The following is a 22,882-nucleotide window of genomic DNA, read 5'->3' as shown; positions in this document are numbered from 1 at the left end:
GTACACAGAATAGATTGAAGGAAATGAAAGGGTTAAGAATATAGGGAAAAGGGTAATGAACAGAAGCAGAATATTTAATACAGATTGTGAAATATAATAATATTGTAAATAGCTGCTTAGAAAATGTTATGAATAAAGCCATGTGGCAGTGTGTTGCCTTGGTTGTACTTACAACACTTCTATCCTCAGCTTGTATATCTTCTCATCCTCATCCATCTTTTCTGCAGGAGTAAAATATTATATTTGTATTTAGTTAATTTGTTTCTCAAGAGTAAGGTACAACAACCGAAGAAGAGACAGAAGTCACTAAATCACCTGGGATGAGCTGCACTGACAGGTTAAACTTCTGACAATCACTTTCCTTTTGTTTAGGTAGAGCGTAGTACAGCGACACCATCTGTCACACAGAGAAGGTGCAATATTTGATATAAGTCCTCACAAGGTTAAAAGGGTATTAGGTAAAATCTTAATTTAAAAAAAGGACGGATCAGTTATTAACTGTTATTTAAACTCAGAGTATAACATATACAAATATATTGTACTCACTGTCACTGTTGCTTCTCCTGAACCCCTGGCAGTCACTGTCACATTCTGGTTTATATCATTGATCTGTCAGAGTTTAAATATGAACACAAACACAAACATTAAAGGATAAGCAGATATTAAAGTATTTATTATTTGTGTGACGAAGTCAACAATCAGTGTGTAAATATGCAATCTGTACATTTAAAACTTTTTCAAAAAGATCTGATTAACCTGGCAAATCTCCATGGAAGAATTGAGATCCTCAAGGGACTTTATAATTCATAAATACAAACTAAATTCAGTTCAAAAGTCAAATATGAATATAGGTTTTCAAATGTGCTTCTTTATTATTTTTAGTAAAACTGAAATTAGTTTTTGTTTCTCTATTTTCAAATCACTTTTATAGTTCAATTTATTTTTTGAGAGTTTACAGATTTGTTTGTATTCCAGGGGACTACCCACAATATACACATGCATGATTTCAATCTGTTCACACAAACTGTGTTGAGACAAACATATGCCACCTTAATGAGCCACTGTTTGTGAGTTTGTGTCTGTGCTTACTTTAGATGTCCTTGTGGCATAGTGGTTATCCCTGTTGAAGTTGTACTTCTCAGGCTTTGCCCTGCCCGGCAACAAAATGTCCACGTTCAGATCGTACTCTGGTTCTTTAGCACTGGACCAGTACTCTGATATAGCCTGGTACACCATAATGGTGGCCTTAAGAGAGGGAGGTGGGGGGAAAATGAATCAGAACAAAATAAATGATAATCTAAAACAGGATGGAGGGATCAAGATGGAGAGAGGAGTCTCTTCTTACCTGAGTCCATCCATAGCCTCCGCTAACGAACTGCTGTTTGTTGAACCATCTCACAACAGGTCTGGCATCTTCAAAAGCCTTTATTCACAGAAGGAAGGTACATGGTTGAACTTTCCTGTCATTCACTGCACATTGGAATGATACAAAAATTACAAATATTAAAAAAATCAAATCGGTTACTTAATAATTGTAATACTTAAAGGTAGGGTAGGTAAGTTTGAGAAACCGGCTCGAGATCGCTAGAATTTGAAAATACACAACCGGAGAAAATCTGCCACTTCCTTATAGAGCCCCTCCTCCAACACACACGAACGCGCACATGACCAATGAGGGCACGAGATAAGTTTGTGCCCCGATGGAAGGCTGACAGGCAGGCAGGCCATCCAGTTATTTTAGCCGGGCCGGCTAAAATGATTGGTCGTGCTTTTTACAGTACTACAGCTTCCACAGATGACATTTTTTTATGGATTTTTTGTCAAAGCACTTAAGATATTCATTGCTATCGGGATGTTAAGAGCATTCCATGGAATATAACAAAAAGTGTATCTCGAGCCGGTTTCTCAAACTTACCTACCCTACCTTTAAAATATTGGATACTTAAAAGGGTAAAATGTCACTTATATTTTAAGGCTGTGACATTACTGAGAGACACATTTCATTGAAAATTGAATACAAACCTTTATATTAAAGTAGCATGGATAAGGACTAAATTGTATGTTGTCTGTAGCATGAAAGGAACACACATAAATGTGACATGCTCACCTTGGCCTTGACCAGAGCGAGAAGAGCGTAAGCCGTAGCTTCCCGTGTGACGACTCTTCCCTGAGACGTCGGCCAGTGGTTCAACTCTAATGACGACAAAGAAATATCTTCCCATTACTTGCTGTTCTGTCCTTGATGTGTGTTTTTGATAGCTAGCTCAGTGCTAGTGAGACCCTTACACTTGCTATACATCAATCTATTTACTTATAAATCCAGGATATTTCATCTATAAATAAAATACATTAGGAAATATTAAAATGTGCTCGCTCTTAAGAATTTTAACAAATCCCCATATATCTGTTATTCAAAAAGTGTTAACAATATTTGTTACAGGACATCGTATGGCTGGAAGACTATTTATGTCCATTAGAGACTGTTTCTGAATTAGTTCAAACATTTGACATTTCTGTACTGAGCAAAAATCAACCCATAATACCAATGTGTTGGTCCGGCTCTTAGTAGTTGTGGATGAGAAATCGTTTTGAATCTAATCATCAAAACATAGACTATGTTTCCAAATAATGGTTTAAGAATATTAACAGCACCTGGGGAAGCAAACTTGTAGAGGACCTCGCGGTTCATTTTGTTTTCATTGGCCATGGCATATGATGTTATGGCAACAGCATATGGGTTGGTGAGGCTGGGCAGACGCCTTTCCAGATAGGCCACCGCTTTGTCTATACTGCCTGGTAGACTCTGTACAAAAAGTAAGGGAGGAAAGAGAATAAGGTGAGAACTAGTGATGTTACGTTGGCGAACGATCCGATTCTTTTGAACGGCTCTTTGGTACGAACGAAGAGAACCGAGTCGTACTTGGTGAGAGCCGTTCTTTTTATCGTTGGTTCACTGCCTGCCATAAATCCACTCGCCTTTCCGGGAACTTTCTTTCCTGAATGCAAATGTGCCGTAGATGAGGCATTACGCATGCTGCTTGAGTAGTAGTTTGGCTGGCTGAGAGATGTAGCAAGTTATACATTTCTCTGTGAGTAAAAGTAGATTTCTGGCAATACAGTCAATCATTATCCTGGTGATTGTTTCGCAGATAAACCTATTAAAAACGGCTCTTTTGAACGGCTCTTGGAAAGGAACGGAGCCATAAGATCTGGCTCCCTTCAAAGAGCCGTAATTCCCATCACTAGTGAGAACTGTCAGATAGACATTTTTAGGCAACCTAAAGGAAAAAATTACCTTTCATGAACTGAAAACACACTATTAGAGAGTCTAAAACTAAAACATGGACAACTTCCCAACCGGATAACACTACTTTAGCTACTATTCAATCTCATGGTGGCCACGCCATAAAGCATACGCTGATTAATAGTCTATTTACTCTAAATAGGATCATCATTTACCAAATGAACATCATGTTTCAATGAAGAAGACTAAAATCTAGCGATTGCAACTATAAACTAATTTGGAAAATTAGTTGGTTTATTTTCTCTTAGACTTCTATACAATCTGACTTGATTCTGCCACCAGTGGAGTCGCCCCCTGCTGGATATTAGATGCAGGTTAAAGGCACATCCGGATTGGCTTTACTTTTTAGACCCGGAGCATGTTGGACAGACGGTAAATAACGAAATGAAACAGATGAGGGAAAAAGAGAAAACATTGTATGGAGGTAAAGTACTCACACCAACACTGGCAGCACATAGCGTACGTGACTCCTGCATAGCAATGAGGCAGAAGGCCGTCATGGAGGCATCTGAATCTGAGCCACGCACACCACCCTAGACAGACACACACACACACACACACACACAAACACACACACACACACACACACACACACACACACACACACACACACACAAACACACACACACACACACACACACACACACACACACACACACACACACCACACACACACACACACACACACACACACACACACACGCACTTATTTATTTTTCAAATAAGGGTCAATAACATGTTATTGTTTTCAAACTTATTAGCTATTTTTGTAGCACATAGATTTCTATGAAACCAGTGAACGCACCATCATCTCTCCATGGAACACCTTTCCAACTTCTCTAAATGAGCCATCAGGTTGCTGTGCTCTGAGAATCAGAAACGTGATGGCCTCACAGATGTGTGGCCTTTCCACTGCCACCAGATTGTTTGCCATGGCAAACACCTTGGCAACATAGGCTGTCAACCTTATAGGAGAGAAGAAGGTGTAATAGTTTCGTTTTATTCATATGTGACATACATTATTGTGTGAGTTCAAGGATGTTTGAATGCCTCACCAGGAGCTACTTGGGTATTTTGGATAAATAGCAAAAGACCCATCTGTTTTCCGGTAGGTAAGCTCTGTGATGTAGCCTGTACACAAACAAATACATACAACCATTTTAAAAAGTGCCATTCTTTTGGCTCTACTTAATCTTATTGATTAGAAGCCAGTTTAAGGAGTCCAGTTAGATATTTTTCAGTCATTAGAGCTTCTTTGAAATGATTCTGCTGGCATAGGCTTTTGTTTTAAAAAGGGAGACCCAAATGAGGGCTGGACAGGGGTGGTGTGGTTTGATTTTCTTTTTCAAACCTCTTCTACAATGTCAGACAATTTAAAATCACACTCACAGTGGCATTAATAAGATTCTGCTATCTGTACTAAAAATACATCAGTGAGCCTACCAGTCTTGATGTGTTGGAGGGCTTCTGCACGTTTCTGAAAGCCCACAGTTTCCCACTGGTTGGTTTTGTCCAAATATGTGGCTGCAATGAGAGGTAGGGTCATGTGGTACATGTTCTGCTCTCCACAGCCATAGGGTTGTTTGATTAGAGTACCCATAGAGTTCCCGCTAACAGCTTTCTCCACGAGGGCAGACACTTGTTCTCTCCCTGAATGAACACAGACAGACAGAAAAGAAACACAACACGTTATAAATCAACAAGAAGAAACCACTAAGCAAACAACAAAGTGCCCCAACTACCAGTGAGGTAGATTTTTCCAATAAGAACAATAACAATGTATACCAATTGTATAAATCGTTTCCATTGTACATGCACTGACAAGGCATCATGTCCCACCTGTCACAGAGATCTGAGTGCTTGTTGGTGTGTTTGGAACCCAATCTTTTTTGACAATTCCACTGTTGATAATTACTACTTGTTCACCATCTAAAGGGAGAAACAGTGGGCAAGTTGCAGCATCAATTAGCAAAAGATAAAAACATAATGTTGATAAACCACTATACTGTAAAATGCAGCCATGTCATTCGTCAAGGCAACTCACCTACACCTTTATTAGTGGGGTCTATAATTACAATCTGAGGTTCTTTTACTAGTAGACCTTCAGGCTGGAAAAACAACAGTTAGGACAAACATTAGAAATTACAATTATTTGCATAACTTTTTGAGTAATCTTTGTTTGCTGTTGTTTATCAAAGTCAAGTATGGTCCAAATTTAAATAAGGTATTTCTATATCAATAAGATGCATTTCATAAACATGACAGTTTACGAAACTGACTTTACCAGACTATATCTCTCATACCCGTAACTAGGGATGTCCCGATCACCTTTTTTTGCTCCCGATCCGATTCCGATCATTGGATTTTGACAATCTGCCGATACCGATTTTTCCCGATCTGATCTTTATGCAATGCATTAAGAGAAAAAAAAGGTAACAGATAACGGCTGGTCATCCAACGCGATGAATTCAGAATTCTTGGCTGTTATTTTTTTGGCCTTTTCACTGTTCTGGGGCAGCTTCTCTTTCCTTTTAAAAGTCTCTGAAAGTGTCGGTTGTTTCAGTGCCGTTACCTGAGTGGCCGCTGTGTACTCGTCGTGTTGTTGTTGGTGTTTGTTTCTCAGGTGGCGTATTAGATTGGTCGTGTTGAACGTAGCTCTGTTCTTTCCACCATGCAGAACCTCCGCCTTGCAAACATTGCATCTGGCTGGCTGTTACACTGCCTTCGCTTTCAATTTTATAATACTTCCAAACTCCTGACATTTTCTCTGTCCCGACTCCCGAGTCACCAGCTGAACGTAGCCTCTTGTTAGCTTACTGCTACTATTAGACACTGCGCCCTGCCCACTCTGTTGCCAGATTTGAGAGAAATAAGCAATCAGGTCTATGAAAACAAGCCCAAAAGAAGCAACACATACATGATGTTGTGTAATTTTAAACCAAAACTAAGGCCTCAGGATGACTTTAAGACGTGAACATGGTCATTTTTGTTTTGTAACATTAAATAAAATAATAAAAATATTTTATACAAAAAAAAAAAAAAAAATTCCCGATCCCCGATTTTTTTCTCCCGATTCCGATCTTTTGAAAATCACGTGATCGGCTCCGATCCCCGATCACGTGATCGGATCGGGACATCTCTACCCGTAACGGTAGCTTTGTCACATTATTAAACCGATTTTATTACATGGCTTAGTTGAATACTCGATTCTGATTGGTCAATTCAGAACACGTGAGACGTTGTTAATCCAGAACAGACAGACCGCTGTCGAGGATTTATTGACCGTTGTTAAGGACGCTCACATCTGCAGAAAGAAGTCCGTTCGATTTAACTGCATGCAGTTTGGCCGAAAAGCAAACTGCATGGAGTTTGCTTTTCGAACTGGGACAGGAAAACAGCGGAGAAGTAACGGGGCAGAAACTCTCCTTTTTACGCAACGGCAAACCAGTGGCGGGCCTGGGCCCACCCACATGCACGTCTGGCCCACCCACAGCCAATCAGCGCATCATAGCGCAGAGCCGGGAAGCCCAGAAGGAAGTGCCACAAACTGCAGTTCATCTAGTGGCCGACAGGGGATGGATGCAGAAAGGAGCAATTCCCATAGACCCCCATGTTAAAATGCCCAACTTTACAGCAGAAATAAATATGTTTCTAGCCTGGATCCAATAAAACTTATTCTGTATATAGTTAGATTCCACCTTCATGAATGGAATAAGGAGTGCATTTTTTTACCGTGAGTAAAATAGTAAGTAAAGTAAGTTTTGCCGTGAGTGAATGAAAGTCTTATTTCTTCTTGAGGTCTGCAGCAGAGTCCTGCACGGGTCTGATTTTCAAGACCCGCTCCCGCCCCGCACCCGCGATGTGTAATACCGAACCTGCCCCGCTACCCGCACATATTGCCAATTAGTTCCGCAACCCGACCCGTCGGCACAAGATCCGCAACCCGACCCGAACCCGCATATATATGAGCAGTGAAAGCGTGCAATTATTAACACACGCAGTTGCATATTTGTCTCAAAAAGCGTGGGATGTTGGTTATTTTCTCCATCTAGGATGACACCAAAAGCCTCCCAGACGTTGGATTTCGCTCTTGAGGAAGTGTTATTGAAAATGATGTATTCTCCGAGCTTCGCCTTCACCTCAGCCAGAGCCGTATAATATAATTATATTATATGGCTCTGACCTCAGCCATTTCGAATGTAACGCGCTCAGCAGCAGATTGATGCGCTGCAGAGGTTATAATTATGCGCGGTCCCGCGGGGGAGAGGTCTGAGGATTTAAACATTAAACTAAATTATTATTATTTTAATATATTTATGATGCAACACCCGCGACCCGACCTGCATCATCTTTGTTTTACCCAGAACCAAACCTGGAAAAAAGCGTTTGAAAAAATACAACCCGCGAATCACTTTTTTTGCGGGTCACCTGTCGGGTACCCGCGGGTACTGCAATAAGAGAACAATTCCACATGGTGTAATAAAAAAAACACGACATGGAGTCTTTTTCTTACCACCACCCGCAGCATCTTCCTAATTCCATCATTAAGCGATGAATCTTTAACAACAGCTTTGACCTCAATGCGGAATTCTCCTTCTTTCATGGGAATGATGATGAAGGGCACAGATCGTGTACTTTGAGCCCCAATTCGGACCTCCTGGCGATACTTTCCATGCTTTGAAGCCGAACTGCACACATTATCCTCCTCAATCAGATCAACCCGCACCTTGAGAGCAGGACAAAGATGGACTGGAGATTGTGAAGTTGCTCAAAGATAAAGACTATTATTGAGGATATAATAGGATTACATCAGTTTTATTTTAGGTCATCTATCGATAATGCATACCTGATTTTAATTAACATTTGATGATATAGTGTTTTTTACAGGATCAATCTGATCTTAATAATAAAAGGCACACTGTTAATAATGCAGTAAGGTTTCCCGCTGCTGAGGCATCTATCGTTTTTCCATCCCAGTTCAGACATGGTGCCCACTACCGCATGATGGAAGCATTAATGCAGCATCAAAGCGTCACCTGTGGCATTTTCATCCCACGAAATATGGAATTGATAGCTACAGTCGCTACATAGAGCGTCCTTTTCAAAGTAGATTGATGAAAAGAGCTATTTTTGTAGCACTATAAATTCAATCTAAACTGGTCGGAAAAACGATAGTCGCAGGCCAACCACTATGTGAGCAGGTATGAAAAGTCTAGAGTAGGAAGGTTATTCACTCTCTTTTTTGATACAGTATGTCAGTTGAATATTTACTGTTGATTTTGCCCTTTAGTCTAAAATGTTCTCTTGCCTCTTGTACTGTATGTAACACAGACTTACAGTTACAGGATCGGGGCTGTAGTTGTGCAGGATTGCCTTAACTTCCAGCTGCTCTCCCCGGACAGCAGAGTATGGCAGCCTGAGATCAATGAAGAATTCCTTCCGGACAATCACCTCTAACGAATCACCAACACAGATTCCTTTAAGATGAGAGGGACAATAAAAAGGGATTACATAGAGAAAGAAAGAGAGAAGATTTAAGGGATAAAAAAAGTTCAAGTTTAGATTCCTAAACGAAACAGCTTTCAGTCACTGAATCCTCACCGTGAGTCGTTGACAGACTAATGCCAGTAAACTGCCAGGTGGTGATTGAGTCTTGCAGTGGAAAATGTTTAATCACTGATGTGGTTTCGCTGAAACAAAGTATAGTGTTAAATCTTTGGGAGGTAAGTGTAGACTTAAATTCTAGTGGCGTCATTATTGAAGTTAGTGTTTTTTATGTGTATATGTCGGTTGACTTACCATGGGTTTGGTCCATTGCAAGCAGGAAGTATGATATCTGACCACAGCCAACTTTCAGGGAACTTGGTGCGAGAAACAATTTCATTGCTGTCACTGTAACTGTTGTCATCCTCCTCACCTAGAGTGTCAAACATATTTTCATTCAGAATTTTTTTTTACTACTACTATGGCAACAAATGATCACCCAGGGCTTCAGCCCATCCCTTATCCCGGTCTCTTACTGCGAGCCAGTTGAAGGCTCTCCACCTTGCTGTCAGCTCGCTGGTTTTCCATGTCCTTGCAGCAGTGCAGGAAGGCTGCTGCACAGGCTTCACCATCAACAATGTACTCTACACGCCTTTCACAGGTGTAAGAGAGGAGGGTGTCCCTCATGCCATCCAAACAACAGTCCCGTTGCAGTTTTTCTGTATAGTTACTCACTATAAAAAAAAAGGGTTTTGAAGAAGAGACAGAGAGATAAAGATTTGTGCAGGAAGGGTAAACTTGAAACAAAACATTTTTTTATTTTTTTTAAGAATAAGGAACAATACGTAGTATGAAGGAACACATTGATCTATTAACTAAATGAAAAATAAAGTAAAAATAGTTTTCCCTTTTGACTTTCACAATACATACTCTAGCATGGCATGGAAGAATAATCTGAAACCACACCATCTACAAACATGTGGAGAGCCTGAACTGCCACAGTCTGCTTCTCTCCCTGCCATCTGCACCACAGTAACTTCACTCATCTCCACCTCACACCTTATTCAAGCCAGCATATAAGCCTCTTTTGCTCAGTAACTCATTGACAAATTGTCCTATGCTACTGATGCTGGACTTTCCAACACTATTCCGGACTGCTTCCTTGTTGCCTATCCTGCCGGCCCCTGACCTTCCTATCTCATCTTTACCCCGCTAACCTAGATGACTTCAAAGAGGTCTTCAGTTAAGTCAAGGCGAGCTCTCCTCCTCCACCCATATAACTGTGCTATTGACCTGCAGCACAGCATGACCCCTCCCAGTTGTTGTCTGTACTCCCTGTTTCAAGCCTTCATCCACCACTGTCGCTAGACCTGAGCTCCACACCACCATCCATTGCTCTCCATATCTACAAAGGGGGCTTCTCGTGGGACTCTACCTGAGCCTTCCCTCCTGAAGAGGAGGAGGAGGAGGTGGACACATTGATGCATCTGATTTGTATTATCGTCCTTTAAGAACCCTTAACATGAACTGTGTGACGGAAGCATAGACTGTATATAAGAAGTAGATGTAGTTACCGTGATTTCGGCCATCAGCTTGTTAACTACAACTTTAAAGCTGAGGTCTGGCATGTTGGCAGTTGCCATCTGTTAATTAGAACAGGGACACATGGACTTCAAATAGACTATAACATTTAAATTGAAATTGGTGAAAGAGTTCAAAACAAAAACATATGGTCACCCAAAATTGGATAATATCAAACCAAAGGAAAATGCGTACTAGCTACTTGACAACCAAAAGATAGCCACAACCTAAACCATACCCTGGTTTTACATGTATTTTACTCTAAATGGGAACCTAGGGATTGAGAACATAAAGTTGTAAGAAATACTTTTCAGACAGAAGATAACAGGAAATGAGGTTATTGCTTTGTATAGAGTTATGGTTCTTACGTAAGCTGGTTCTGACATCCATGATTGTAGTCTCTCGTTTCCTCCTGCTCGGTGCCGGACATTTCAATTCTGGAAAAAAAGCAACAGAGACAAAATCTTTTACAGAACTCAACAATATTCAACCTACCCTTAGCATTGTATAATTGATGTGGAACTTTTAAAATCAGAGTGAGGTGATTTCTCTGGTAGGACACGTGAACAGGGTGTGGGGGTGAGAACATTTGATATTGAACGTCTGATTTATGTAAATGATAAACTTTTTTAGAATAAGTGCTAAAGGTGGTTTTTAAAACCGCCTTATAATAAGGACAATTCAGCTCATTGGCCAGTCACCATGGTCAATGCAAACATGGAAATGCCTCAAAGGGCAAATTCAACCAAAGACACATTTCCTACGAACAAATACCCAGATATGGGAGTATCTGACCGTTTTAGTTTTCCATGTTTTACAAAATTCTTTCTAGCATTCAATATTTTTCTAGCAGGCAAATATTTACAAAATATCCAAACAGCAACGAACCATTTCAGAAACACCAAAACAATCTGCGTGACCATAAAGGGGAGCCATAAAAAGACCCTTTAGGATGCAGTTCTTCTACTGAACACAATATGCTCACTTCTAAAGAAGCACTTGACTGATGGTGATGAATAAAGGTGTATGTGCTCACTTTTTAAAACTATGTTCAGGAAGGGGAGAGTAAAGTCGTGTCACCTTTTCTGTAGGCAGTCCCAGAAGCCGTGTTGGACTCAAACAGCAGCCCAGCGTCGTAGAACACACTCATACTGTCCTTCCCTCCACCTGGTGTGCAACCTGTGTCGTACTTCTCTACAATGTCCCACACCTGAGCATATGAAAGTCATTCACACACAAATAAATAAACAAGACTTAAAGGCAAGAGGTAGACAGATCTGGAAACTCACATTAAAGTTCTGATATGTCAATAGAAATGTATTCATGCAATGAATGCAAGAAAAATATGATATAAATAAATTGCCTTTTTCTGTGTGAGGCGGTGCTTGTTGTTAAGGACATAGACGCCTTTGTCCACTGCCACCAGTCCCACTATGGCCCCTGGGTCTCCTGTAACCTTCAGACCAAACATCTTGCGAGGCTCATAGGATGGAGCGGGTCTCGATGGTTCCAGCTTCAGCTAAATGTGAAGGTGAGGTCAGTGAATTACACCTACAGTTTAGATTTGTTGAACCAGTTGCTTACATTAAAAAATATTTCAGAGGAATACAGTAATAAATAAATCAGTTTGTGTGTGTTTTGTTTTGCGTGTCTCACCGAACCCATGCAGGAGTCTTTTACATCCACCCAAACAGAGTCTGATACCACTTCATTCTCATTTGTGTGGTAATAGGCTATGATGCGGAACGATGGCAGCATGTCTTTGGTAATGATAACCATCAGGGAGATCAGTACTTGACCTCTTGTGTTGTGTCGGCCTTTTTGCACCAGCTGACCTCTGCTCATGATCTATAGGGACACAGACTTACATATCAGCACTTATTGCACATAAGTGTATACTGCACTACACAACTTGATGGACGCAACAAAAAGGGTAGTATAAGCACACATGCCCATATTTAAAACATCTCTCACCAGGTATGTGATGTCAGTGTCATGACTTTCCAGCCTTTTGAGGTTGAGGTCGATTTTCATGTTATTTCCTAATTGTACATCAGCTGAAACCACACCTGCAAATATGACATGTTGTGATTGCAGTATCTCAAATATTTCTAAAGTAGAGCATTGTAGTACATTTTCTCCCTATAAAACAATGATATTTTACATTGCTTCTGATGGACAGTTATTCTAGAGCACATTTGTCAAACTCAAGGCCCGGGGGCCAAATCAGGCCCTTGGTGGATTTAATTTCGGCCTGCAGGATAATTTTAAATTACTATTAGATCTGGCCCGCCGGTATATTGCATGCACACCTTCACTCAATCCTTTCCTCAGCTCAGAGTCTGAGCCCAAACATTGATGAACTTGCACCCAAGATGAGATGCCAAGTATCTGGCTTGACAACAGGGCATGTTTGGTTTGTCTTTGAGGGAAATTGTTTTTTTGAAGCTGTTGTTGGCCTGTGGAAAAATGTAATCATAAGAAATGACTGCAGATAGAGCCATAAGAAATGAATGCAACTGATTATTTAATGTTTAATGTTGTTTTTATAGGCAATAATTTAAGCTTTGTTAGTTCCAGGTTTAATATGTGCAATAAGTTCATTTCAATAAGTTTTGCAATAAACATTGAACCAGTCCGGCCCTCGACTAGTACACATTTTTTTATTTTGGCCCACTGTGTATTTGAGTTTGACACCCCTGTTCTAGAGCAAGAGAGTTCTACAGATGTAGCAGCTTATTTCAGACTCCAGCTTCCTGCCTGCTACCTGCCTGCTACCTGACTGCTACCTGCCTAAGACCTGCCTAAAACCAGTATCTGGGAATGTTAAGCCCTCCCACTATTTTCCAAGAGGGCGTTGCCAGATTTTCAATTTCAGGATTTAACCAGGAGATTGCGCTTCATTCACAAATACAGAAAGACAACTTTTCATGGACTTTCAGTTTTGTTTAGAAGAGCATTTGAACACATCAATATTGGGTGCTCATACTCATACTGATATTCTGAACAAACTGTGCTGTTGTATTTGCTGTAAAGTGTCTTTACTGTAGGGTATTTTTATTATATGTACAGCACTTTGACAACAAACTATGGCCAAACTAAGACTTCGTTTTTCAAAAGAGAAAATGCAGATTTTATATAAAAAACTAAAGTTAAAATCTTGTTTTTAATGCCCCAAGAGCAATAAAAACACTTGGTAAAAAAATCCTGAGTGAGGCTTTCATAATTGCATTTAGCTGACGCTTTTATCCAAAGCGACTTACTATTTAATAAATGATAAATGATTATTCATAACAAATATGACTGATGTGTGATTATTATTCATGCTATATACTGATATAGGGCTAAGTAAGCAATCAATCCTGCAAATTAACCCTTAGTTGTTCAATATATTTATTCAGACAATGTGAGTAGAAATACAGAAATTCTGCTCCCACCTAAGGCCAACGTTGCAACATTACAACATTTCCCTAAAAACTTACTAAAACGTAAACATTTTTAAAACTCTTTCATTTCTGCTCCAGAGGCTATACAACAACATTTGAAAGGTCAAAAAAAACAAACAGGGCTAGACAGCTTCTTTTTGCAGGTTGTGGTACATTTACACAGCAGAGAAACAGACACCCTCTTCATTGTTGTGCACTGTCCCTGTTAAATAAATGAATAAATAAATAAAAACACCATTGCCACCGGTCATTCCAGTGCCAGTGGTCACTCCAGGGTCGGCGGCCACACCTGATGAACCCACCAGGGCAGTTTCCTCAGAGCGAGAGGAACATTTTTATCAGGACAGCTTTTTTAAGGGACAGCATCGCCCTGAGATCTATGCTGCTAATATTTTCATGGCCATAACGCCATTTGTAACATATGGGAGAATGGTGAAAAGAACCAACTGGACTGGGACCAATGGGAAAATGCCTCTTCCCCTCAATGTGAAGCAAAAGATTGAGTCCTATGTTTTCAATCGGTTCCCAAATGTGAACATTATTTTGTATTTTTATTAAATTTGACAATGTCAATTTCACTTTCCACTATGTACAGGTATCTTGGGTCAGTCTTCCAAAAATCAGGAAGTAAAGTCCCTGGTTTGTGACAAGATGTGAAGTCAACACGTAGTCACTCAGAGGGGGGTACTATATATTTTCAAATGCATATTGGCAATGCCACCCATTTACATGTACTGTAGGCTACACTGCTCTTTCAGTCAAGAATTTGAATTTGAATGGGATGGGGAGACGTGTGTGATTAAAAATGAGTGGCCAAACTATGGGCAAACTAAGACTTAGTTTTTCAAAAGAGAAAATGCAGATATTACACTCAGAAAAGAAATGGTAGACATATCAGTACTCTTAGTGCCAAGTTGTCTCAGACAATCTGCATTTCTTAATGTGGGACAGTTCTGTGCAAAATGTGGGACACTGAAAAGTCTATGTTAAAAAGCCTCAGTCACCTTAATTCATGTAATAAAAACATCTCAAGTCAGTAACACTGAAAGCTAAATGTACAATACCATGTTCAGCTATGTTACTATTTATAATGTTATTGTTGTTACAACAGAAGATGTTTTTCTTTATATTGAAGTTAAATGCATCAATCTGTGACACTTTTATTTTGTAAGATAGCAAGGGGGGGGTATATTGTGATAACCAGGCCTGTCATAAAATGCACCCCACCCAAAAATATGTTTGTATTAATCCCACCCTCAAGCATTTTTTAGGGCATAGTTGTAGGACTAGTACCAATGAATGGAGCAAGTGTCATGAATGTGACACTTGTATTATGTAAGATAGCAAGGGGTGCATAACGTGGCAAAAATATGCTGACAAAGACTATGAAAACATATATTTTGATTATTATATGACATATATGTAGAATTAAACAATACATTTTAAAGCACGTGTATACAGACAGGACGTAACAATAATAACAAAAAAAAAAGATTAAAAAAAACAAAAACTGAAAAGGAAGTGACGAATGAATTTCGACACCACTACCATCAAATACGGAGCGAAAAGTTTAACCACAAGAATCAAGACTATATGAGCTACCACTAAACAACTCACAGTCTGAAAATTACCATTAATAAAAACCCTGAACGTTTACTTTTCGTTTTAAACATCGTTTTAAGGCGTAAACGTGTCATTTAGGAACTGCGACAGCATACATATGCGAACACAAACCTACAGACTGCTGGAGAAGAGATATCACAGGGGGGGTTGGGACACACACATTCCGATGGCCAATTAGTTTTAAACAAAGAGTATACTCAACATAGGCCTACAGTAGGCAGGGTGGTGGGGGTTGGTGAACGGTATGGTCAATGTTTGTAAACACTGTGACATTTTGACTTTATTTGATCATTTCAGTTAAAAACTAATGTTCATATTTGTCTTTATGAGAAGAGCAATATGAATATGTTAGTGGCTGACCCAGCCCCATGGTCTGTCACAGTAGTGCGGGAAAGAGAAGTGCACTGTTTTGCCTGGCTGGACCTGTAATTTACAGGAAAGGACTGGAGCTACGCGTCGGGATCCTGATCTGCCTGACAAGGCTCCATTAAAATATAAATATTTTTAGTGAATTACTGAGTTTAGGCACGTTAATAACGTTTTAATGAAGTTGAATACAGAATATTCATATTTGTCAGTGATTTCATGTCAATTTGGCGAACATAAACATAAATGATCGTGGTGAAGATGATGATTAAATTAGGATTAAAAATCGAGAGCCGGCTGCATTTCCTCTCGTTCGTTTTTTTCGACTAAACAACATTATTTTGTTAAATAACAACATGGTGATGTTTTGTAAATGATTACATGTCTCTTATTTAGCACAGACTATGATCCTATCCGTGACATATGGATCTTAACAAAGATCCGCTATACAGTAGTACCAGACATACTGTACATCCAGTTTACTGTATCGAAGTTGATTTCACATGAGCTCCAGTGTGGAACCCCACTGCACCCCCTGGTGGATCAATGATCCATTGCAGCTGGCTTCACAATAATTACATTTATTTATCACGGGGGCGGTCTCAAGTCAGACTGGGGGCAGTCTCTTGTTCACGGGCCGTTCACGGGCCGACCACGACCCTCGCGTTTCAAACTGTCCTAAATTAGCTGCTACATCTGTAGATTAACTTGTTACATAAAAGTGAAAAATATAATAAAAGGAGCATGTTTTCCAGGCAAATTATTTTAAAGGTATTTGGCTCAATACCGTCCAAAGTCTTGCAAATCATAACTTTGAATAACTCCCTCAAATATAAAAAATCCATAATTTCATACACGCTTTACTCTACGTTCACGCCGTAATTTGCCAAACAGCCATAAGAAGCGCAAGGCGGATTGGAGTCTATTCCTAAATTAGCACCTCTATGCAGTTCATTGAGGATCAATTTAGAATCAAACAGTGATTCAAAAGATTCTAAATGAAATAGTGGTATACACAAAGATTCCCACCCCTGGTCTCTTACCTATGTGGATATAGTTGTTGCTTTGGGTAATATATGGGAGAGCTGTCATGTTGGCTGATGCTTGTCTTGTCGATGAAATACGAGGATCATTCGTACTTGCCTGAAATGAAAGAAACACATAAGCATACACATGGTTAAATAAATATTACTTGAAAAGTCCAAAGTCTTTCCTATTCCATCTTTATCCTGGCTACGATTAAGATAAGCTTCACCTTTCACATACTGTAAATTAAATGTGCAAAAAATCGGAAGTTAATCAATGAGCTATAAAGAAGCAAAAACATCTGCTGATAGCTCTGCTTGAATTCACCTTAAGAAATGAATATCAAAAATGTTTATAATGATTATTCATTGATTGTAGGTCAAAGCTTACATTTGAAAAGCGGCCTGTGTGAATTGTTAAGAGACTTACATTGATCGTCAGTTGTGGGTACCCTCCTGTATTGATGGTTAGCCTTGCCATGCCATTTTCTGCGGTCCTGCCATTCACGGTGCCTGGTTCAACCACAACAGCAACACCTTGTGCCGGAGTGTTGTCAGGATTCATAACTTCGACCTGCCAACACAGACACAAACAGTTCAACAATCAGAAAAAAGGTTTACTGTCTTATTAGACCGCATCTTATAAAGGTAAAAACTCAGTACTAATATCTAGCTCTGTTCACTAAATATGATGACTTATGGTGACACAAAGCTTACCGGGTATATTTCTTAATTTCTCTGGAATATTTCCCTAAATCTGAAAAATCTGCCTTAAGATCATAATTCAAATCCATGACAAATAATGATGTGATCTGTTATTGTTAATAATATAATAAGAGAGAAGTAAACTACGGAGCCCCTAAAGGTTTATGGAGAAAAAAAAAAGTATCTCGTTCGCACAAAATACCTTCTCATGCGCACGAGATAGTATTTTGTGCGAACGACAAAGTATTTTGTTAGTTTCTCGTTCGCACGAGAAAGTTACCGGTGCGCCAAGTACAGTAGGAAGTGGAGCACAGAGGAGACAACCGTTTTATTGCAGACTGTTATGTTTATGTGGAGAAATGGCAGTGCATACATTATTTGAGATATATTTCAAACTCAGACTTCATTTAGGGACATTTTGGCCAGGTGTGTAGAGCTATTTGTTTAAGCACCGGATTGGCAAAACAGAAGAGTCTGTAACCAGTCTGCTTGATCTATGAATTCATGTCCGTGACTCTCACAGTATCTGCTGCCCACAGCTGTTTTATAGAAGGAAATCTCTGCGGCACCAGTGGCCTGTACTACGAAGCAGGATTTGCTATTACTTTTCATTCATGAAGTATGACGCTGCGCTGTCAGCACGCTTCTCCATGTTTGTGATTGATCAAATGTTGCTAACCCAGTCCCTTTCACTTGAACGCCCTCTCAGCCGGACAGAGAAACCCTGGCCCTTTCTCATTTCACTAATTACCCCTCCTCGACTCCTCGAATCCTCGGTCTTCCAGTGGTGACCCGGAAATGATTTTCAGCGCGCCATGTTGAAGGAATCTAATTTCTCTAAATGCACTTCGAGGACCGAGGTTCTCCATAGTTATATGTGTATTCCCACGTGAAAGAAAATGTGTTTAATCTTAATCTCGATGTAGTGCTATAGTCCTGCCGGAGTGCACCGGAGTGCACCGGAACGAACGACACTCTCATAAACAAATGCCCACACAACACACACACACACGCCCTGGCGACCGGACATATTCTTCATAAAACTAATAATATGGCGTAATGATCGGGCAGTTCAATGTGTCTTACCATAAGAAAGTATATCGTGCGAACGAGAAAGTATCTTGTGCGAACGAGAAAGTATATCGTGCGCACGAATTAATAAAACGTGGCCTCGTTTTATTTTTTTTTCTCTCTATGAACCCTCCAGGGCTCCGTCGTAAACTCTATGTAGGTTTAATAATTTAAAAAAGAGTAACTGTCTTTCAGAAAATCATTTAATACATCAAAAATATAGCCATACTTTTGCTAATGTTATTATAAAGTGCTTTTTTAATAGTACTTTTTTTTAAAGTTAATGTAAAGTACTTTACTGCAACTTGGAAGGACATTCCTGGTTTGAAATATTTTGGAGTTTTCTTGAAGTGGATGGTGTAAGGAGATTTAACAATCTGAATATTTCTCAACTCTGCCTCCACCATTTCACCACCTGTTAATAGATGCAGAAACAAATCAAATCAAAACAGATTACAAAGATTTTTTGTTTATAATATAATTATATTTTTAAATGCGGTCACTTTGTAGTTGATACAAAAACACTTATCCTATCTTTATACAGTATATTTATGTTTTCCCCCCTGTCGTTTGGGAATAGTCTTAGTCTCTTTCTTACCGTTCTCCGTTAGCACACTGACAGCTACATATATGGATTCATCACCAGTTTCTTCAATGTTTTTGAAGGTCGTTGTGATGTGCTCTTTCTTCAGCGTGACAGCTCCAACACCTTCTTTAATCTAATGTAACATAGTTCAAAAATGTGTCTTAAAATGTAGTATAGTGTTACAGTGAACAGTTGATAATACAACATTATTTCCTGCTGCTAAGGGTCTCTCAATTAAAACAATATGAAAAGACTGTGTTTTGTCACCACCATCGTTGTCATTATGTGTTTTCAAACACGCTAAATACATAATATCTGTGAGTAGAAATTAAACTGAAATAACTGCAGATCTTGGGGAGACATTTTGTGAGTATGAGACTCTTCCAAAACACATGTAAAATATAGTTAGTGTAGAATGTGCTCACCTGCACTCTCTGAAGAGAACTTGGAAAGCTCTTCTTTTCACCATCATTTATGACCCCAAACACAACGTAAGCCATCCCATTCACCTCTTGACCAAACAAATACCTAAATCCAGAAGAGAGGGAAATGTATGAATCAAAACAGGTTCATTTTAAACAAAGTAAAAACAAATGATTAAGAAACTAAAAGAGCAAGAGTGTCAACCCAACCTCTAAACAGCAACCTGTATTCATTCCTACAATCAATCCACCAATCAAACAGCCTCTAAAGCCACAGAACAAGAACTTTCTCTTACGTGGCTTTAATGTCGACTGTGAGGTCTTTGTCGTCCACGTAGAAGAAAGAGTTCTTAGGTTTCAGTTCAACCTCAAACTGGGAAGCACTGAAAAAATATATTTATGGTTTTACCAATCCAGTAAAAAAACGAGTGAATGCTGTAAATTGATATTGGTTTTAAATGAAAGTGGCAGGTAATGGGCGTGCAGGTAATGGGCGTGCAGTTGGGGACGCTCCTAGGCTCCTTCAGCTTCATAAACAGACGCAAATAGCTTTCAACTGATTGCAATGTATTCCCATCTGCGGCGGGATTTGACGCTCATGGAAGCACGGCATTCGTTTGTGTCGGCGGCTGTTAAAGGCAATGTGCGCGCCCATTCCCATTGGATAACGGAGAATTGTACACCCGGAAGTAAGTATTCCCCTTACTGTCGATTGATTTGACAGTGATATCTCCCCTACTCAACAACTCAAAAAACACCAGATTGTCCTTGTTAATTAAACGACATTGATAGGTTTTAGTGCACAATGCTTTTGTCACGTTTCTTCCCCTTCAAATTCTGAGAAACAAGTCGTTTTCTATGAGTTTTGGATGGTCGAAAACATTACATTACCCACAATCCTCTGTAGCAACCATAGATTGTATATTGCAACAGGCAACAGCTTCGGTTCATGTTAATTTACAAACTCTTCAACCACAACCGTAGTTATATTTAAAAATATGTTAGAAGGCCTAACAAAATACTTTAATGTAAATTAAAATGTAAATGTGAAGGAATGTGTGTATATTAACTGTGGGTTTTTCTCTGGAAGTTTTTCCGTGTACGATGTGAGGGTCAAAGGATGCCGTTTTTCTCATACTGATATTCCGCTATGCACGCTGGGATTTGGTGTTTATGCGATGTGAAATCCGAAAACATTTAAAAACAATTAACTAATACAATTATTACCGAGTGTGCTTGCTTTTCTCTTTGAAAGTCATCACATAACGGCATTGTAATACACGTTTCGGCTGCATTAAATATTACATATCTTGCCGTAGTTCTCTATTTATAGAGCCCTGATGAGAAGACTTCTAGACAAACAGGAACAACTGCCGCCAAAAACTGAAAACTTGACGTGGATCTTAATATATAAGCAATTAAACAACATCTTACATTTCTTTTCACACAATACGTCTCCTTGCAGTATCAACACTAATTCGGCTGACTTTTATATTTGATCCAATTGGTAGATAGGCTGTATTACACCATAACGGTGCACGGCTGATAGAAAGGGACACCTACTGGTTAAAGCACGTTATTGCATTTTAGAATTTTATTTATTAGATATTAATAGGAGGATGTGCAAAACAGACAAACTAATAAGGCTTTATTTAAACATTAAAGAATACTTTAGGTTAAGGTCTTCTTTTGAATAAGAAAAAAGCTTTGGGGGTATAGAAGATGAATATGGAGGGATGAAATCCTCTTTGATGGTCACACATGCCGAGCACACAGCACACACAGTGACATTTGTATCTACAGATAAATATTAAGCCTGACAAAGTACTTAACGTCTAATATATTGCTTTCCTGCAATGTTAACTATGTTTAAGCACTTATTTTAATTAATGCACTGTTGAGGAACCTGCGACCAAGTTTTTCATTCATTGCATAACTACACCGTAGTTGTGTATAATATGATATGTCAATAAACCTTAGAAAATCTTGAAATCTTGAAAGGGATGTGCAAAATAGTCATTATATACATTCTTTAAAGGTGGGGTAGGTAATTTCGGAGAAACCAGCTCGAGTGCGCTGGAATTTGAAAATACACAACCGGAGAAAATCTGCCACTTCCTTACAGAGCCCCTCCTCCAACACACGCGAGCGCGCATATGACCAATGAGGGCAAGAGATAAGTTTGTGCACAGATGGAAGGCTGACAGGCAGGCAGTCCATCCAGTTATTTTAGCCGGGCCAGCTAAAATGATTGGTCGTTGCTTTTTACAGTACTACGGCTTCCACAGATGACATTTTTTTATGGATTTTTTGTCAAAGCACTTAAGATATTCATTGCTATCGGGATGTTAAGAGCATTCCATGGAATATAACAAAAAGTGTATCTCGAGCCGGTTTCTCAAACTTACCTACCCCACCTTTAATTAACTATTAGTAGAGAATAACGATGAGTAAAGAATTATACTTTATAGGGATCCTATTAATATCTAATAAGTAAAATTATAAAAATGCAAATAACGTGCTTTAACCAGTAGGTGTCCCTTTCTATCAGCTGTGCACCGTTATGGTGTAAATACAGCCTATCTACCAATTGGATCAAATATAAAAGTCAGCCGAATTAGTGTTGATACTGCAAGGAGACGTATTGTGTGAAAATAAATGTAGATGTTGTTTAATTGCTTATATATTTAAGATCCACGTCAAGTTTTCAGTTTTGGCGGCAGTTGTTCCTGTTTGTCTAGAAGTGTTCTCATCAGGGCTCTATAAATAGACAACTACGGCAGATATGTAATATTTAATGCAGCCGAAACGTGTATTACAATGCCGTTATGTGATGACTTTCAAAGAGAAAAGCAAGCACACTCGGAATAATGTATTATTTAATTTTTCGGATTTCACATCGCATAAACACCAAATCCCAGCGTGCATTGCGGGAATATCAGTATTAGAAAAACGGCATCCTTTGACCCTCACATCGTACAAGGAAAAACTTCCAGAGAAAAACCCACAGTTAATATACACACATTCCTTCACATTTACATTTTAATTTACATTAAAGTATTTCGTGAGGCCTTCTGACAAGTTTTTAAATATAACTATGGTTGTAGTTGAAGAGTTTGTAAATTAACATGAACCGAAGCTGTTGCCTGTTGCAATATACAGTATATGGTTGCTACAGAGGATTGTGGGTAATGTAATGTCTTCGGCCATCCAAAACTCATAGAAAACGACTTGTTTCTCAGAATTGAAGGGGAAAACGTGAGAAAAGC

General features: G+C 39.3%; 1 protein-coding gene across 2 annotated transcripts in view; it reads right to left on the bottom strand.

The window, feature by feature from the left end:
• Nucleotides 1-19,978, bottom strand: part of LOC117469431 (complement C3-like) — a 39,143-nt gene extending 19,165 nt beyond the window's left edge. Inside the window, exons 1-29 of one of the 2 annotated variants that reach the window (XM_034113831.1) lie at nucleotides 19,910-19,978; nucleotides 19,617-19,719; nucleotides 19,204-19,324; nucleotides 18,905-19,020; nucleotides 17,260-17,403; nucleotides 16,848-16,947; nucleotides 12,344-12,438; nucleotides 12,026-12,217; nucleotides 11,733-11,888; nucleotides 11,450-11,579; nucleotides 10,738-10,806; nucleotides 9,325-9,522; nucleotides 9,104-9,221; nucleotides 8,906-8,994; nucleotides 8,642-8,781; nucleotides 7,818-8,030; nucleotides 5,349-5,412; nucleotides 5,144-5,233; nucleotides 4,748-4,954; nucleotides 4,360-4,435; nucleotides 4,110-4,269; nucleotides 3,742-3,837; nucleotides 2,653-2,803; nucleotides 2,108-2,193; nucleotides 1,346-1,423; nucleotides 1,090-1,245; nucleotides 547-609; nucleotides 316-397; nucleotides 173-221 (exon numbers count right to left, since the gene is read on the bottom strand). In XM_034113831.1, coding sequence (XP_033969722.1) covers nucleotides 173-221; nucleotides 316-397; nucleotides 547-609; nucleotides 1,090-1,245; nucleotides 1,346-1,423; nucleotides 2,108-2,193; nucleotides 2,653-2,803; nucleotides 3,742-3,837; nucleotides 4,110-4,269; nucleotides 4,360-4,435; nucleotides 4,748-4,954; nucleotides 5,144-5,233; nucleotides 5,349-5,412; nucleotides 7,818-8,030; nucleotides 8,642-8,781; nucleotides 8,906-8,994; nucleotides 9,104-9,221; nucleotides 9,325-9,522; nucleotides 10,738-10,806; nucleotides 11,450-11,579; nucleotides 11,733-11,888; nucleotides 12,026-12,217; nucleotides 12,344-12,438; nucleotides 16,848-16,947; nucleotides 17,260-17,403; nucleotides 18,905-19,020; nucleotides 19,204-19,324; nucleotides 19,617-19,691 — 3,314 coding nt within the window. In that variant the 5' untranslated portion in view covers nucleotides 19,692-19,719; nucleotides 19,910-19,978. The remainder of the gene's footprint in view (nucleotides 1-172; nucleotides 222-315; nucleotides 398-546; nucleotides 610-1,089; nucleotides 1,246-1,345; nucleotides 1,424-2,107; nucleotides 2,194-2,652; nucleotides 2,804-3,741; nucleotides 3,838-4,109; nucleotides 4,270-4,359; nucleotides 4,436-4,747; nucleotides 4,955-5,143; nucleotides 5,234-5,348; nucleotides 5,413-7,817; nucleotides 8,031-8,641; nucleotides 8,782-8,905; nucleotides 8,995-9,103; nucleotides 9,222-9,324; nucleotides 9,523-10,737; nucleotides 10,807-11,449; nucleotides 11,580-11,732; nucleotides 11,889-12,025; nucleotides 12,218-12,343; nucleotides 12,439-16,847; nucleotides 16,948-17,259; nucleotides 17,404-18,904; nucleotides 19,021-19,203; nucleotides 19,325-19,616; nucleotides 19,720-19,909) is intronic. The other variant, XM_034113830.1, reaches the window with a different exon arrangement.
• Between the last annotated feature and the right edge of the window lie 2,904 nt (nucleotides 19,979-22,882).

Source organism: Trematomus bernacchii, unplaced genomic scaffold, assembly GCF_902827165.1.
Source record: "Trematomus bernacchii unplaced genomic scaffold, fTreBer1.1, whole genome shotgun sequence".
NCBI classification, from domain to species: Eukaryota; Metazoa; Chordata; class Actinopteri; order Perciformes; family Nototheniidae; genus Trematomus; species Trematomus bernacchii.
The sequence above is the reverse complement of the archived record's forward strand: the minus strand, read 5'-3'. Positions and strand labels throughout refer to the sequence as shown.